At 33.7% G+C, this 19,606-nt stretch overlaps 1 protein-coding gene across 7 annotated transcripts; it reads right to left on the bottom strand.

Annotated features, from left to right (window-relative positions):
- Positions 1–1,500: 1,500 nt before the first annotated feature.
- On the bottom strand, positions 1,501–19,446 carry LOC123498582 (sugar transporter SWEET1-like). Of its 7 annotated transcripts, XR_006672733.1 has the most exons (7): positions 17,266–17,441; positions 15,854–16,022; positions 15,094–15,169; positions 10,855–10,978; positions 9,180–9,464; positions 8,880–9,027; positions 1,501–2,281 (listed from the first exon to the last, which is right to left on the bottom strand). XR_006672733.1 is itself a non-coding variant. In XM_045245837.1 (6 exons), exons 1-6 carry the CDS (start codon positions 17,309–17,311, stop codon positions 2,250–2,252), a joined length of 732 nt encoding a protein of 243 aa, XP_045101772.1. In that variant the 5' UTR covers positions 17,312–17,441; the 3' UTR covers positions 1,501–2,249. The 7 variants fall into 7 exon arrangements, 6 of the variants coding, with proteins under 6 accessions (XP_045101772.1, XP_045101776.1, XP_045101774.1 ...); XM_045245837.1 differs by lacking the exon at positions 8,880–9,027; XM_045245841.1 differs by lacking the exons at positions 1,501–2,281; positions 17,266–17,441 and adding an exon at positions 19,428–19,446 and having other exon boundaries at positions 8,577–9,027.
- Between the last annotated feature and the right edge of the window lie 160 nt (positions 19,447–19,606).

Here is a 19,606-nt window from a genome sequence, read left to right as displayed (position 1 = left end):
ATAAAGCATTCACAAGGAAGTAAGTGTTGTTTGTGATCAAGATGCTCAGTAACTACTTCAGTAGTACTTCTAATCTAAGACACACTTCAGTATAAAAAATATTTCTTTCATTTGAGAGATTAACACTACACTTAAGTCATCAACTAAAGGATTTGTAATTTCCTTTTCCCCTATACAAAACAAATAAGTTTCATGTAATGACTAGAGGAGGCAGAACCATTTACACACTATTGCATCTATCATACTCTTAGTGAATAACAAAACACTTACATTTCTTGGGTTTTAACTAGGATAATCTCTGAAGTTACTAACTAAAACACTGTCTTTTATCTTGTACACTTGGGACTACTATTTTGAGGATGTCCTGAGACCATGGGACCTTAATGAAGTAAAACTCGTGGAAAAGTTAAGCTAAATGACTTGGTAAATGTTTTATAAAAGATATTGTGACTCAATATCCTCATATTCTATCGTAAACTAATTTAACTCAGATGTGAATCTTTAATCTTTGCAATACCTATATTGTGACACATTGCATGACTTAAAAGAAGACAATGGTTAAAATCACAGTTTTTGTTGTGCTGTTACATTACCTGTATTCCATCATGCAGTCTGGCAAAGTAATTTTGTCAGCTGACAATTTAGATACATGGTGACATTGTCAGTTGGTGACACACAGATTGACCAACATTTTCTTCTCATTTAAAACATGAAAAAATTGTTCTATGATCTTTTCAAAACTTTCATTTACTTATATGAATGAAAAAATAGTCAAGTCTCTCACAAAATAAGCATTTTGGTCAGAGCACATACATTCTGCCACACAGTGGGAAAAAAAAAAAAAAAAAAAAAAAAAACACTAGAGCATCAGCTAATCAGTGGGTGAGGGCAGCAGTGTCCAATGGTAGTGTTAACATGTTGTGACAAAATTACTATCCCAAACCAGGTGTAATGGAGTACAGGGGTGTCTTATGTTATGGTTCCCTGTATCCTTATATCAACAATTTGTTTCTCTTATATTCTTATGTCAAATGGAATATCTCTCTGCTCAGGAATAGACAGTTAAAATCTTTGTACCCAAAATATACTAATGTACCAAAGGTATACAAAACACTACTCACAAAAGTTAGATTTGTGTGTATATATATATATATATATATATATATATATATATATATATATATATATATATATATATATATATATATATATATATATATATATATATATATATATATATATATATATATATATATATATATATATATATATATATATATATATATATATATATATATATATATATATATATATATATATATATATATATATATATATATATATATATATATATATATATATATATATATATATATATATATATATATATATATATATATATATATATATATATATATATATATATATATATATATATATATATATATATATATATATATATATATATATATATATATATATATATATATATACATATGAACCAACATACTTAAACCACCATAACTTACTTGACACAGAATAAGGCACAGAGCAATACCTGAATACCTACATGTAGGCTAATTCCTGTTTGGTGATAAATTGCAATGGTTCATTTTGTCAGGACTGACCATTGGCTTCCAACATCACCACTCAGTGGTGACTAATCCCTTTCTCATAACTATAAGTCAGCATGTCCAATGCCAACATTAAAGTAGAAAAAATATTTCTGGGTCTCAGTTTTATGAAAAGTTTGAGCAAATGATAACATGATTTCATGCTTTCATACATTGACAATCAGCAAATTAAAACAATACATTAAGTGTATGATCATTCTGTTACCTAGTAAATGTCATGTGAACTGAAAAATCATCAATATCAAAATACGTACTTCATGTATAAAATAATTTTTTACAGAGTAACCTATATATTTCTATTTCTAAAATCTTCCTTGAAGAGAACAAATTTGGTTGCTCATTTTCATGTAGTCATGTCATAAAATATTTTCACAACTATAGAAAATGAGGTTAAATATCATCACATTACTGAAGAGAACATTCTACTCTTATAGATAACACACTCACTTCATCATAACACACACTAATGTACACACTTGCAAGTTACTTAAAAACTTCAACATGTCATTTCAGATTTAAATACAAAATATACAACTCTAATACAAAATATATATATTGGAATAAATATCTGTGGGAAGGAAGGTGGGTCCAGACAGCTGCATGCATCCTGCTCACCTACACGCCCCTTGACTCGCCTGTCACATTGTCTGGAAAGCCATGGAAATTTATGATGTCAAAACAATATAAGCTTAGCCATCCATTGTCACATTCATAAAGCTAAAGATGTTTTACGTTATTAGCAAATACAGACATAAAAAACAGGCATATTGAAGCTATAATTTTACAGGTGATTATAAATATCAGTTAATTTTCTTCCTTTCTTCTCTTTTTTTCAGATTGAAGCACACAGTAATAAAGTAATATGTACTTCTTCCTTTAATTTAGTTAAGTTTTCTTGTTTTCTTACTTAATTTTTAAAAGACATGCTGAGCCTTTCAGAGAAAGACATTCTATGGCCTTGCTTCCTTTCCATGCTCTACTTTAGCTATACATCACTATTTACAGGACATCTAGCATATCTTATTGGGTATTGTATGATGCTTTTCTCCTATAGAATTACTTTCAAGTTCCTTGATAAAAGAAAATTATCAAAATGTAAGAATGCTTGTTATATTCCATCATCTGGGATCATGTAAAGATGAAGAAAATGTTGTATAATTAGTATATTTACAGTTAGTAGTAAGGAGCAAAAAACAAAATTAGTAAGGGATGCAAAATACCAGCAAGAATTCTTCACTAATATTTTTTCCATCCATGAAAAGCAAAAACAAAATTAGTAAGGGATGCAAAATACCAGCAAGAATTCTTCACTAATATTTTTTCCATCCATGAAAAGCACATTTAGTTAATTATAACCAGACCTTTTAAAAATGCTGAATATCTCCTAAACATGCATAACTGCTCCATACTTACATAAAGTGAACAAAGTCAAACCACCATGTCATGGCTCAAACCATATATTTATTGTACCTAGGAAATACAGACATTTTGGTATACATGCAGAAAAAAACACTGAAAGCAAAACAATAAATCTTTCACTGAAAATACACAAAGCAAAAGGAAAGGTTTCCCATATTAGTTGCTACATGAAATAGAACACATGTCCATTACAGTAACATCTGAATAAAAGTTCAGCTTATGGAGACACCAGTAAATGGTATATTCATACTGTAGTACTACAGCACTATTTTTTAGGCTCTTTCTATTACTTCCCATTTTATATTTTTCAAATCACTCATTTACAATGAGCAAACACCTGTACATCTCAAAAAGACATCACTAAACTATTCCCATGACAACTCACTTCTTTCTATAAGTCAAAGGAGACTATGTGGCCCCTGAACTAAAAGGTAAGATTACTGCCAATTAGAAAACAAGATTAAAAGCTATACATTGAAGGCACAATATTATACAGCCATATGATTATAAACCTCTCATAGCACCACAGTGATGTCTCTTGCAGTGGAAGACTACATAACAAGTAAGTATAATGGACATGGTTGTACTACACAGATGATTTTCTATACTGTTTATCTTTAAAATATGTTAGGCTGCACAGGAAATTATTCTGAGAAGGAAATTAGTTACCATCTGTTGACCACTGTATGATGTATGATGTTCTCACAACAGTAACCTTTCTATATTTTGTGCCTCAATTCCAAAGAATTTCTTCATGGGGATGACCATGACAGGATTCCAAAGAGTAGAATGTAATTGTCTCACATTTGAACAGCTACAAAATTTTAGGATAAATATTACTACACCAAGCTCATGCAACAATATCAATACTAGTGTCATATTAGTACCCATTAGCAAGTGTTCAATCCCAGACTGGACTGATATACCTCAATATTCATAAACCAAATTACTTCTTCCCTTTCCCTTCCTTCAGACCTTACTCCATCTCAACACCACAGATAAGGTAACACACTCTTCTCTTTAGCTATATATATGTAGTGTACTGTAGTCTTCTAATTGCTCTTTCCTTCTGTACTGTCTATATACAGTAGAAGACAAAAAGATAAGGTAACATACTCTTCTCTCTACCAATACATAGTGTGCTGTAGTCTTCTTATTGCTCCTTCCTTTAGTACTGTCTATATACAGTACAAGACAAAAGTATGCGACCACGTGGATATGTGGTTGCGTATTTATGACAAAAAAAGAATGGTATTTTCAAGTATGAAGTAAAATTAGACAAAAATTTGTGACCATTCCCATTCTATGGCATTGGAATCCTTCTTGCTAAAGGCCAAACACAAAGTCAACTCTCAGTTTGCCTCTGGCAGTAGTACAGTGAACTTTCCTGTGCTGTCCTGTTCCTTGACAGGCCTCTGGATTTACATGACTTGGGTGTTTATTTATCACACTATGTCAAAACCTAAAGATTTAATGACTGACACAATTGCTTGGATGATTGGTCTAGAGAAAGGAGGCTATACTATTACCAAAATTTGCAATTTCACTGGCAAGGGGCAAACAAATGTGAAGAAATACATGTCCAAATTTCATGCAGGAGGTTAAATACCACAGAAGAAACATTGCTCTGGTAGAAAGAGCCAGAAATAATTTTTTATAGTCCACATATCTATTGGAATTTCACTGCCATCATCCAACATGTATCAGAGCTATTTATGTGCCCACAAATATGGAACAATAATCAGCAAAAGAAAAAAAGAATATAATGTGGGAAAAAAAAGAATGATAATCAAAGAAAAGGAGGTACAGTAAACCTCACATTATAGCAAACTGATTGTGGGAAACCACTGATGATAAAGGCAAAGATTAAAAAGTGACAGTTGGATCCCCCCCACCTGGACATACCAAACTTCATATGGTAATGAGGGAAAGTTAAGTATACGAAAATTAACTTCAGATATAAATTTTGGTAACATGTGTTTGAATGTAAATTATACATCATGCCTAGGAGAGTCTATTATCCTTATTATATTATCATTATTCATTTGTTTTTTCTTTTGTAAATGTACCACTTGGAAATTTGTTGACTGCAACTTTTATCATGATACCATCAACACTGTTTTTTAACAGTAATTTTAAAAACTTATCAACAAACAAAAACGAACAAGTTTATATCTTCTTTTAAAAGATATTTAGACATACGTACACTATCTTAATTTAAGGAACTTAAACTCAAATGGTTTCTACTAGCCACGTACATAGTTCTTCAAAATATCAGATGTGAATGTGTGTTGCTTATCACCACTCTTTCAATCAGGATATTTTTGAATCTACTATGCACTGCAAATTTTATGCTCAACGATGTTTGGTTTCAATGAGGAAAAAGGCTGTAAGGTTCCCAGATACTCCTGATCCTTTCACATACTATATTTCATAAACATAAGGTACTTAAAAAAGCAACATATATGTGTGTGTGTGTGTGTGTGTGTGTGTGTGTGTGTGTGTGTGTGTGTGTGTGTGTGTGTGTGTGTGTGTGTGTGTGTGTGTGTGTGTGTGTATATATATATATATATATATATATATATATATATATATATATATATATATATATATATATATATATATATATATATATGCACACAAGGGTTCAGAAACAATTATAACAAAGGTTTAAAAGTAACTTGTAACATGAAGCTTTAAAAAATACAAGTAACATAAAGGTTTAAAAGCAACACATATGTAACACAGGTTTAAAAGCAATATATTACAAAGCACAAAAGAAGACAATAATGAGATAACATCATCAGTCAAACAAACTTGGTGTCATTGGAATATTGATAAGCAAGTTATTCACGGTTGAGCTGTAAGGAATTGATTAATCCAAGTGTAAGGTCAATTTTGAACTCAAAATTCCTAAAAGGTTCTAACCACACACTTAAATTGTCTAAAATTAAATGATCTGAAACTAAAATTTTCTTGAATAATTAAGAACACTTTCCATAATCAGTTGCCTCATAAACTACCTTCTAGATATGATTTTTTCAAAATTTAAAATGGATACAGGGGATCCTCGCAATTTGACGGGGTTAGGGCGGATTTTCATTGGTTGAATCAGTGTTTATTCGAATCACGAAGCAATTTTTCCTATAAGATACTTAAGAATTAGGGGGGATATGGACCAACTTCCAGCCTAGACCCCCTCAAAACATCACTACAACCTCTGGAAAACACTAACTAAGACTAAATCAGTACTATCAGAGGCTTCATTTATATCTAACTTTTTTATTAAACACATTAGGGTGCTGTACAGTACGTTTTTGGAAATAAAAACACTTGCATGATGCAGTGGTCTCGTGGTACTTGTCCCTGTTCTTCCAAATCGTTGATATGTTGATCTAGGGACACCCATTTGCACTGCAACGACACTGTGAACTATACCTGCCTCACACTTTTTTTATAAGCTCAAGCTTATCTTTGAAAGGCAGGAAACTGTGCTTCTTAGGGCTGGGGCTGGAGGTGGCTTTCCGTCGTCTTGAGTCAGACGAAATGCACATTTTACTCTAGCGTCAATTTTTAGTCAAATTATTATCTATGGTTTCTAATTAACACTCTCATAATAAAATAAATTTTCTTGTTAATTGGAATGATGCTATAATCTCAAGTCAATAGAATCTTGATAAGTAGATATGTGTGTGTATATATATATATATATATATATATATATATATATATATATATATATATATATATATATCTATATATATATATATATATATATATATATATATATATATATATATATATATATATATATATATATATATATATATATATATTGTCCTAGCCTAACAGTGAAAAGTAGTTCAGTTGTTTGTTTGCATTTGTCTGGGAACTGCGATGCTCCAAGGCAGAACTTCCAAAGAACAACTGGCTAAGATGAGCAGCTCTGTTGTTTATGAGTGGACAAAGCTGTTTGAAGAGTTTCTCATTAAAGGCCAAAAATAGCAACAAAAAAATAGCAACAGCTTGCTGGGGGTGAAGGGGCCGCCATGTTTGTTTACAGCTGACAAATGTGACAAAGGCGGAAGCGAGCTTGTGTGACGACCGGAGTCAACAAAAGTTGACAGTCTTCAGAAAGTTGACAAAAAAGCCAGTGTGACGCCGCCTTAGTGACGACACAGGGTAACATCGGTTTACACTTCTGCCTGGCGGAATTGTGGCAAATTTGGGGTGGCAGCAGATTTTGACCAGGTGGGTGGCGCGCAAGATATGAATGTCGAATTGGCGAGTCAGTCGGTCGAACCTTGAAGATTGTGTATTAATTAACTGAGTTTGAATTGGCGATAATTCGAACTGCGAATGGTCGAATCACGAGGATCCCCTGCATTCATTAGGAAACATCACATCAATATTGGCAGTGTAATTGTTAATGGACAAGCAAAAGGCCCTGGATTTGACTCCCTGATTAGGTGGAGACAACTTGAGCCTGTCTCATTTCAAACCATAGCACATGTTCTCTAACATAAAACACATATGAAATGCAAGCCAAGGAGTTCCACCCCATAATCTGGCAATCCTGTCAAGACACTCTAAGCTCATGGGTCATGTTATAATGGTTTATGGCTTTGTCCTGAGGTGTTATCATATAAACGTTGATGGTAATGACCATTCCCTCTAATCTCAACAAATGAGTATTTCTTTAAAAATATCACTATCATTATAATCTCAGCACAATTTAATCCTCTCTAAGAAGATATTGAGCAAAAAATGTCACCTTGACTGAATAGTAATGCATTGTGGTAAACTTCCTCAGTGTGTCGATAATGAAATGTTTGAATGGAAAGAAGATCAATTACAAGTGAAAACCAACTATTATTCTCATAAGATTAGTAACAAATACACATGAAGTAAATTTTTAATGAAATGGATAAATTGAGAAAAAAAAGTTTTTCTCTCCAAATATCTTAGGATTTGAAATATCTAAAGTTCCGACTTGGTGCATGCCCTGGCCTTGCTACATTCATTTAGAAAATTCTTTTCATAAAAAAAACACACTGTGTTGTATGATATCACACAGAGTGCTGCTAGTAATGCATAGTCCCTGAAATCTTCATAATACTAAAGAATGTGCAGTACTTAAGTACAATTCTCAAAATCCACTTATCATTAGGGCAATTGTAAGCTATCACATATAATTTATAACTTATGTTTGTTTAAATTAAATTCATGAACTGAATCTCTAAAAGAATCAAACATTCAAAATACATGAATTATGAGTAAGTATGGTAGCTAAATAAAATCCCACACCAGTGTCAACAGCTCACTGGCAAACATTATTCTTTTTAGACCCAGAGATACTGTATGGACTTTCATTTCTGCCATGAGTGTGAGAATTTAGGATTTGAAGATTATATAACTATTAAATGTTATTTCCTTTGAAGAGCAGAAAATGAGAAATAATTGAGTGAGAGAAAAGAGAAAATCCATGAATTAAAGGATGGAGAAAACAAAACTTCACTCACAGGAGAACCATTACTGTCATTTGTTATTGCTATATAATTTCATATCAATACAAAAAAGATAAATTCAGGTTTTGTATATAAAGTTCTCTTATAACAAAAGCAAACTTTGATTTTCAGAATTGAGCAGTAACTTTCTTTCAGGATTACACAAACTACAAAGTAAAGCTACAGCACATGGGTTCATACCAACTAGATCTCCTCATTCATTAACTCATAAGATAGATGCAATGCTAACTAAAGACTGTCAGGCACTGAGTCAGCATAACAAGCCTACCACTGTGCTCACAGAGACATTCATACCTACCTATTTCACTGATGTTAAGATTCCTCTTACATTTTCTTCTGCACTATTCAATAGACAATGTTTTTGTCGACCATATTCGCAAATTTCATCATCAATGGAGAAAATGCACTATCTTATCTGATTTCTGGGTATCCAGTTACACCTGAAACTTTATTCAAAATGTTTTCATTTTAGCTGTTCAAAATAGCATGGTAAAGTGCATAATATAATCCAGTTGATATAAAGACACGAGGGTTAATAGGGAGAGGAAGGGGAAGGCATGCAGGTATCATACCATACCAAAAAAATAGGCCTAATTACCTTTTCTCTTGCTGGGGTACACAATGAAGAGAAACAGCTGGAAGCCAGAGAGACCAAAACCAATCAAGTTAGGATACTTGACAAAGCTGTTTTGGATGATGATTCCATACAGGCACCACAGGCCAGAGACCAGGAATGTGGCAAAGATGAGGGGGAAGGGCAGCATGTCAGTGCTTTGTGTGCGGAATACTTCAGCCAGAGAGACGAGTGGTGAGGCACAGAAGATGATGCTCCCCAGACAACACATCAGACCAATGTGTGTCTTGATGGTCTCATTTTCATCATCTGCATACATAAACATCATGTTAGATGTCACTTCCTAAAGTGAGTATAGGATTTCTCCATTATTTTATACAGATACATTGTATAGTATATATATATATATATATATATATATATATATATATATATATATATATATATATATATATATATATATATATATATATATATATATATATATATATATATATATATATATATATATATATATATATATATATATATATATATATATATATATATATATATATATATATATATATATATATATATATATATATATATATATATATATATATATATATATATATATATATATATATATATATATATATATATATATATATATATATATATATATATATATATATATATATATATATATATATATATATATATATATATATATATATATATATATATATATATATATATATATATATATATATATATATATATATATATATATATATATATATATATATATATATATATATATATATATATATATATATATATATATATATATATATATATATATATATATATATATATATATATATATATATATATATATATATATATATATATATATATATATATATATATATATATATATATATATATATATATATATATATATATATATATATATATATATATATATATATATATATATATATATAATGGCAAGGTGAAGAATGCAAATCATCATTATTAATACTACATCATCTCTCTCTAGATACAACTTTAAGTCTGACATATCAAAAAGTAGTAAATGATTACAACCAGTTATAGGTGTGGGTGGGCTACTGAAGATACCAAGGGATAAATCAAGTTTGATTGGAACTTCTTTGAACCAATCTCTACTGTGCTACAGTGTCTGCTATTTTTATGTAAACACCAGGCAACAAAATATCTATGATTAAGCTCAAAACACTTAACAGCTACATCTGTACAAGTACAACTTTATGTCGCCACAAGCCATGTTTTGATATTCTTTAGTGCAAGGCCACAGTAGTACCCTGATGTTTGGAAGTCAGAATCAAAGTTTATCATCTGAATGCATTTGTTTATGTGAATGTCCTGCATCCAGTTTGCTTGTCTTTGGCATATATCCTTTTCTGATTCTTCTTTAAATCTCCCTAGTTCTTGCTTTTTTCCTCATTTTCTATCTCCTCCCAAACTCTTTCTCTCTCATGGTATTCACAAGCAAGTTAACAGCTCAAGCATTTTAGAGATTGACTGGACTACATGAGTGACCATGAAGAAAGGCAATCCTGGAGAGGCACCACAATGACTTATCTTTATCCATGGCCAACTAGACAGATAGGTGAGGTAAGGTTACCATAGAAAGCACCAGCACAAAAGATAGAGAAATTACAATAATTACCTGAAAGGAAGACATAGTACTGAATGGCAGCCACCACCAGTGTTGTTATCAACATCTGTTTGCGCACTGTTCGCCAAGGCCCTGAGGCAATGCAGTACCTCACGTAAGTAGAAAGGTAGATTACCTAAAAGGGAAACAGGGCACTATCATCAGATTACTCTATTTTCATATGTCTTTGTCCATCTATCCTACATGCTGAACATAGTTTCTGATCTTTTGTAATATCTTTTATAGTAAGACCAACCCAATTTGCTGACTAAGATGGGTTAAACTGTGGGGGCAATGTTGTCTGTTTTTTCAAAAACAAAATACAGATGGGTCACCTCCCAGAGAAACTATGGTGAGTCACTCTTGCCAGGGAGAAGTCACCAAAACTGCAATGTTCTCTATGAGCTCTATGTTTTTTATTCTTTGTTAAGTAATGACATATTTCTTACTTATAATCATTCAAATTACCCTACAAGTATTATCAAATACAACATATGTACTTGTCCTTGTTAAACATGATGATGGGTTGGCGGGTATTGTTCTTCATGGTGAGCTTAACATATTTTTCAAGTAGGTAAATAACACATTTCAGAGTTGTTTTCCTTCAAATTACCTTCTAAATACAGTGAAGACTCAATATTCGAACTTAATTAGTTCCATATTGCTGTTCGAGTATTAAAAAGTTTGATTATTGATACCGATAAATCAGGTAATTCATTCTCATCCTAGCAAAACCTCAAGTTTATAAAAATTTCAATGTAGTTTTTTTTCTTTTAATTTTATTTGTACATACCGTAAATGTATGCTGGTGATGGATAACTTAGAAGAGGATGGGAGAAGGGTGGGGAGGAAAAAGGAGTTCGTCGGAGGATGAGTCACCATCCATGAAAACGTCTTTGTAACTTTTTCCTGGTGTAATTCCTGTGAACCCACTAATGGATGGCTGTGGCTCACTAACATTTGCACTCGCACCAGATTCCTTATTTTCATCACTAATAAAGCTCTTTAGTGCCATCGTAGGTTCATAAATCAATAACTAACCACATAACGCAGAAGAATGTTGTTTTTCTCAAGACTGTGGCAGGACTAGGGATGCGCACCGGCATCCAGTATACTGGAATTACTGGTAATACGGTATCCAAATGGGACAGTAACGGTTGCGAGAAGGGAGAGGACAGAGCTTTGTATACGACCAATTGTGTGGCAGTTTGATTACCAGATATTTTCACCAGTAATAAGCTTTTGGTGTTAATGCAAGTTTTTAAATGAAAAACTACAGACAATGCACAAAAATGTTAATCTGATGACCACGGCAGCACAAGTGGTTTACCACCACATGTGTGGGCGTTTGACTACCTGGTATTCTTTCGAGTATTAAATCGAACTTTTGCATTCGAGTATTGAAAAGTTCAACTATTTAGACGTTTGAGTATTGAGTCTCCACTGTATAGTTATAAATAATAGTTCCCCACCTTGACCAAATATAAAAGATAATGAAAACAACATTTCCTTAGTAGCACTGTATAATATTTGTGACACATTTTTTAATGATGTATATTGTATTTTATTTTTTATACAGGAGGGACAGCTGGCCAAGGGCTACAAAATATGGAAAAAAAAAAAAATGCCCACTGTGTTGCCAGTTCCCTAAAAGACATGAAAGTTAACCAAAATTCAGGGACAAATGTCTTGACACCTCTCTCTCAAAAGAAGTCAAGTCATAGGAAGATGGAAATACAGAAGCATGTAGGGAGTTCAAGAGTTTACCAGTGAAAGGTATGAATGATTGGGAATACTGGTTAACTTTTGCAATAGAGTTGGACAAAATAAGGGTGAGAGGAAGAAAAAAGCCTTGTGCAGCAAGGCTGCAGGAGGGGAGGCATGCAGTTAGCAAGATCAGTAGAGCAGCTACCATGAAAATAGCGATAAGATAGAAAGAGATGCAAAATTTCGGTGGTGAAAAAGAGGCTGAAGACAGTCAGTCAAAGAAGAGGAGTTGAGGAGACGAAAAAGCTTTTGATTGTACCATGTGTAATAAAACTCCGTCTCTGTTTTCCAGTCCTGCAATAACTCTCGAGTAGAAGCTTAATAACTTTGAAACACATGACCTCCCTGTCCTGAACCCAAATTGTCTGTTAGATATGACTTGTTCCTCTTCTAGATACTTGACCCATTTTTATTGATAATTATTTCACACAACTTCCCCCAAAACACTTGTAAGTGACACTGGTCTGTAGTTTAGTGGTTCAATTGCCTTTCCTCCTTTAAATATTGGTATTATGTTGGCTCTCTTCCTTTCTAGTGGAACTTTCCCTTCATTTATTGAACTTGTAATTATTTCCCAAATTGGATTCAGTAGTTGCTCTTTACATTCTTTTAACACCCAGGCTGCTACACCAACTGGCCCTATTGCTTTTCTGACATCCAACTTATCTAATAATCTTCCAATATCCTCTTTGTGCACTGCAATTTCCTATAATCCTTGGCAATGCAATATCCTATTAGGTTCTGTGAAATCTTCTGCAGTAAACACCATTATGAAGCTCTCATTCATTATTTCACACATTTCCTTCTCTGTTTGGTATGTCTTCCCTCCTTTAACTATTTTTTCTATTGTTTCCTTGTCCTTTGTTTTGCCATTTGTAAACTTGTAGAAAAGTTTAGGTTCGTCTTTGCTTATATTCACCACATCTTTCTCCAAGTTTCTTTCTTCCTCTCTTCTTACTCTAATATATTAATTTCTCGCATTCCTATATTGGCGTCTGTTATTGTCAGTTCTCTGTTTTATGAGTTTCTTCTGAGCTTTATCTTTTGCCTTTTTAGCTTCTATACATCTAGTATTGTACCAAGTGTTTTTTTTCTAACTATATAAAAAGGTACATATTTTTTTACTCCTTCATTATATTTCTGTAAGAATATTTCATATTTCCCTTGTACTGTCTTCCATACATAATGTTTCTCCACTGAATATCAGCAAAAATCATCTTTAATTTTTCAAAACCCACTCTTGCATAATTTAATCTCTCTCCTTTGTAGTCATCTTTGTAACTTATCCTATCCTCCCCCTGTATTTGCATCTTTTAATGTCACATGATCACTTCTTCCCATTGGACTAAAGTATTGCATGATTCGAGGGGGTTCAGGTTTCTTTGTGAATACTAGGTCAAGCAATGATGGTTCTTCTTAAAAAATAATTGATATAAATAAATAAATGGAAAAAAAAAAAATATGTATGCAGGACAGGCACTAGATGGGAGAGAGATATCATGCAATGCCATGTGTATTAACATGACGTGATTCAAGAAGAGGCTAACTCAGAAAAACAAATATATCAGTAGACAGGATGCATGAAGGTAGATAAAAATATGCAAACTGGTGGGCAACACAGGCAGCAGATGATGTAAGAAAAGCCCTCATGAGATAAACCTTATTTCACAAATGCAATAAACAAACACAATGAAATGTGCCTTTATTTTTGGGATGATGCTTGTACAAACAAACTTAAGTTCTATTGATGAAGTGATTTCCAGAATGAATATAAAGGGGCTGTTGTATAATGAAACAGAACTTTAGAATATTATTAATTTTGTTTTGCTAAAAAAACAAAGTGCAATATTTTCAGTGAAAAAAAAAAGGAAGAAAAAAATGGGTGAATGACAAGATTAGCAGATACCAAAAGCAAGAATGGAAAGTGCAAAGCTGAAATGCAAACCTACCTATTAACTTCATGTCAGATGCCCACCACAATGAGGGATAAATACATGAATGTGAAAATTCAATTGCAGAGTTAAGATAAGGATGAATTTATAGTTTCCTTGTAATTAGTCAAGCTTCTCTAGAGCAACAGTGTGCAACAGACTGCTGCACACTAATGGCATCAGCCATTCTAGATTTTCTTTTCTCATATTCTTTAAGATTCAACAAAGGTAAAACTGAAAGAAGTATTTTACATATTAACTAAATTTTCTCACTCAACAGATACCTATCTACAATATCATTCAAGCAATAAGATATACTTTTATCAAATAGATAATTTGTAAATCCATCAAGATTATTGCCTTAAAAGAAATTACAAATCTGATAATTGTTCATGAAAAAAAGACAACGTTAATAGAAAATATACTTATTTCCTTTATAACTTAGCCATCTTAAATGCCAAATTTAACTAGGTTCTAAAGCCTCTTTACTTTAATAAGTGCATATGTAAAGTCACACACAAAAGAAGGTACAATATAGAAAGGAAGAAATTACCTGTAGGGTGAGTCCCACAGCATTGGTGATAGACATGGAGGCATCCCATAACAGAAGGCTGTAGGTGAGCCAGGTGCTGTGGATAGAAGGTAAGTACACTCTCACTGTTTACTCATCAGAATCCACATCATCAGTACTAAATCCTTATGACTTCATTTCTCTATGTGTCTATGTGTCTCTGTGCCTAAATAAATATTTAGGGACAGAGATGTGACCTAATTATCCACACAATGCATTCATGTAATAAAATTGCATAATGTATTGCAATAATCCTTAAAAGGGAGACTTCAATACCCTTGTTTGGTAGTCCTGTTAAAGAAAGACACCTTTCATTCTAAACACATGCTTACAGGATTCATGAGACGTGTGGCAATAAATCATAATAATGATGCATAGATAAGTTCAATGGTAAATTTACTTCACCATTTCCTTTCAACACATAGCTAATACTCTAACTTCACAAGTCTCATGTCTGAATCTTGCACATGAATAAAAAGTGTAAACAATATAACAAGAACTAGTACATTCATGATATAGCTTTGCATAATTCTATCTCTTACTTTGATAGGCACCTAAATTATAAACTAAATGTAAAAAAAAAAAAAAAAAAAAAAAAAAAAAATAATAATAATAATAATAATAAAAAGAAATAAAAGAATAAAATAAATAAATAAATAAATAAGTAAATAAAACAAATAAATAAAAATAAAAATAACTGCAAAGTGAGCAAGGGTTTTTGTTTATGTACTACATCACTCACCTAGTTGAGAAAACTCCCCCAACAAAGGGGAAGCCAGAAATGTCCCCAGTGGATCCCTGCTTGATAATCTTGCGGCAAATATCAATGCCACTGAGGAACTGAATGATAGTGACAATGGTGGCAATTGTAGCAATGATATCTTTGTAGTCCTGTAGCACCATCTTGAGGTCTGAGAAATCCAAAATACTGTTCAATCATGAAAGAGTAACAAGGAATCTAGAAAAGAAATTTTTGCAGAGTCCTATTTAAGAATGCTCAGTATTTAAAATGGCTAACTTCAATGTTAAAATTCAAGTTTTGACATTTTCTTTAAGTCTTTTTCATTCCATCTTTATACTAGCTTACTATCTTTATGGTAGATAGCTTACTATCTTTATGGTAGAGTACAGACCATTTCTTAGCTATTTTCTCTTTAACCTATCATACATTAATTCCACATCCCACTCACAGAGGGAGAAGTAACTTCCCCATCCACAGGATCACACATTGGTATTTGAGAGAGAGAGAGAGAGAGAGAGAGATTTGAGAGAGAGAGAGAGAGAGAGAGAGAGAGAGAGAGAGAGAGAGAGAGAGAGAGAGAGAGAGAGAGAGAGAGAGAGAGAGAGAGAGAAATTGTGTCCAGTTTGACTAATAATACTTTACAGCAAAGGTAAAGAATGTATGAATCTCAGGCAGCAAGTTACAACAGTTGTGATCCCAGCCCCAAGGACCTCCAAGTAGGCATGAATTCAAACCTTACAGATAAAAGCTGTAGAAATCTTAACATGGTTTAAAATGCAGTTCACTAAATTATATTACAGCAAAAGGACTTACCATATTACCTACTACCAATTACAACAAGAATGCAATCATGTATAAAGGTGTTGGAGCAAAGTTGATGAAATGACTAAGCATGACGGAATACACTATTACTAAAACTGCTACTAAGCTTAACACATAGACCATGCTTCACTTTTACTTACATTTGCCCAAATTACATTTAATATCAACACATTTTTAGAAACAACAGTCTTGCTGCAAACAATGGTAGGTACTATTGACTATATACTCCAAACTCAGCCAACATCTCAGCTTGGAATGGAATTTTTCTATTGGTAGCAACACATTCCGGAAATTATAAATCATCTGTTTTCACAAGGAAGAGTAAGCCAGTTGTTTGTGCACAACCTGCTTTTACAGACCCTCCATGAAGGAGAGGAAGAGCAACCTCTCCCCTTTCCTGTTAAATAATTTTTATTTAGTTATTTTTTTACATTACACTGTTGAAGCTGAAAATGGCTGAATAGTTTGCAATACTGAAGCAAAAACCCATGTTATTTTCCTCTAACCAGTGTTGCCACTTCATGAGAAATTCCCACAAATCTATTAAAGCAAAATGGACATAAGAATGTCTTGGAAATTATATTTTTTACCTGTGTGGGGAAAATGACTTCTGTTTTCAAGGTACGTGACTGGCATTCCACCTTATTTCTTAACTATACATTAACAATCATCATAGGATCATTGGCTTGAACAAATGGTTCTTCTCTAGAATCACTGCTCCATGCCGATCTGTATAATACGTATAGCACAGTGCAGTATATGTAACGTGTTTACCGTCAGTGAGAGTTTTGGTGAGTGCTCGGCCTTAGTGTGTCGTACACAAGCCTTGAAATGTGTGGTGTTCGGCGAGTTTTCTCTAAGTCCAGCAAGCTGCGGTGAGCCACAGAGCTCCATACACTTAGAAATGAGCAGTACACTGACTTGCATTTGTTTCTAGCTGGGGTTTGTGGGTAACTGCTGAATAGCATTCTTATTGTGTCTATAGTTCTTTTGTCCAATGACGTGCCACCACCTCTTAACACCACACGCTGCGCCAATGGGAATTTGCTATATGTATTCGTAGGTGGGACACAGCTGGGCAGACAGGTGCACAGAGACATCTGTGTGCAGTTCAGCCATGGCCACCAGTGACATTAGTTGTAAAGGATGCGAATTTCGTTACTTGGAAATCATCGCTCCTGCGATGCAAGTTAGTGTACAATCGAGAAGAGGACTAGCCAAGACCTTCATCCTTTCGTTAAGGTATTGTGAGGAGGGTATTGGTAGAGGTAGGGCATATTGTGTGAAGCTATAAGAGAACCGGTGTAGAGGGAGGGAAATTGCCCCAAAGCAAGGATACAGTAGGTTAGGTTTATGTTAGAGTTAGGTTAGTGTTGTAGGGGGGTTCTGGGGGGTCTGCACCCCCCCGCGCGGTTAGGTTTATGTCCTTAGATTTTTTTGGATTGCCACATCTCGCCTCTTTTGGCTCCCCCCCCAAAACACCCTATTCCCTACAGTCCCCCAAGCTTGTTGGGGGGATAGAAAAGGGGGAAGCAGTGGTTCTGTAGTTTTACCGAACAGATTCATATGTTGTGAGGGATGCATTTATTTTCTTATAAGTGGCCACATTGCTTACAACATAGCTTTGGATCATATTGTGATTGGACTGACCAGGGTGTTGGGCTGAAGTGATCAGAGTGGTAGGCTGTAATGACTAAGGTAGGGGTTTAGAGTGACGGCGGGCAAAGTAAACCAGGGTCCCTAGTGACTGGAATTTGACTAGATTAGGTCAGTTAAGTAAAGATACACTTCCTATTAGGTCATTCCATTAACCTAACCAAACCATACTAGTTTTGATCACTTAAGGAAAACAAGTGATTAGTGACATTGCAAAGAAAACAATTATGTACTTTAAATGAGTCAATATCCATCACCATAAACTCACCCATTTTTCCTAATCACTATCAGGTCTTGTCCACCGACACAACCAGCAGCCTTAGTTCTCTTTATCTATCACACTCCGCACTGCCACGCTGCAGGTAAGACACCACTACACATCAAGCTTGATAGTAATTTGCCGGGCACACCTGCACATCCACTAAACACATGGAACGTTTGACCAATCTGTCACACCTGCTAACCCTCCCTGCCTACGTCCTGTGCAGCCCTCTCACCCATGCAAGGCTACTGCTACCCCTCAACTCTGGGCCTAGATAGAGCTACGTTTGCACTCATTATGAGCCTCTAACACAGAATATGGTTTTACAAACACGTGAACGCAACGACCTACTTATCAGTATGTGTAGGAACAGTCACACGGCCATCCAAAACAAACTACGTGGTGGTATGGGCGGTGATGTTCAATGTCACACTCCTAACGGTGCTGCAAAATTACGACGGAAAAAGGGTGAATTTCCTCGGAAAAAAACCATTCTATATACTGTCACTGATCCCAAAAAAAAACATGTATTTTTTATTATTTTAGGCTCTCATACACACTAATAATAATAAAAAAGAAAATAATGAATAATTTGTAAGAGTTCCCATGAACGTTCTTTTTTTCCTTATGGACAGTGAAGAGTCCTTGTAACAATTAATGATTGATTGATTGATACACATATTGTTGCATTAATAATGAAATACTACAACAAAGGAGGAGGATGGAACTTGCCACCCACTCCTTGGGCAAAGACTTAAGGGTAAAGTATCAAAAATATATAAATAGATAGTATACATAACAAGAATACAAGCACTTGAATAAATAAATACTGACATTGCACACCTGAGAATATTCCTTGAGTATATCCCTGAGAGTGGTTGGGTGTAGGAGATGGTCAATGAGGCTATACACGTCATGTTGACCTTGAGGCCTAAATTTAGCAATGATATAATGACGTAGTGTGTCCCCTTGGTGCAGCATACAGCCCACAACAAACACCAGGAGAAAAGTAT

The sequence above is a fragment of the Portunus trituberculatus genome, chromosome 48, assembly GCF_017591435.1.
Source record: "Portunus trituberculatus isolate SZX2019 chromosome 48, ASM1759143v1, whole genome shotgun sequence".
Taxonomy (NCBI): domain Eukaryota; kingdom Metazoa; phylum Arthropoda; class Malacostraca; order Decapoda; family Portunidae; genus Portunus; species Portunus trituberculatus.
Note: the sequence above shows the minus strand (reverse complement) of the source record. Positions and strands in the feature narration are given on the sequence as shown.

Bases quoted from the DNA above. Each gene is read 5' to 3' on its own strand.
- LOC123498582 (XM_045245836.1), bottom strand. From the start codon at position 17,311: ATGCCAGTCACGTACCTTGAAAACAGAAGTCATTTTCCCCACACAG. The intron at 10,979-15,093 runs GTAATTTCTTCC...TTTCCCTTTTAG, and splicing joins CTGTGGGACTCACCCTACAG to GTAATCTACCTTTCTACTTA. The intron at 9,028-9,179 runs GTAATTAGGCCT...TTTTGAATAAAG, and splicing joins GTACCCCAGCAAGAGAAAAG to TTTCAGGTGTAACTGGATAC.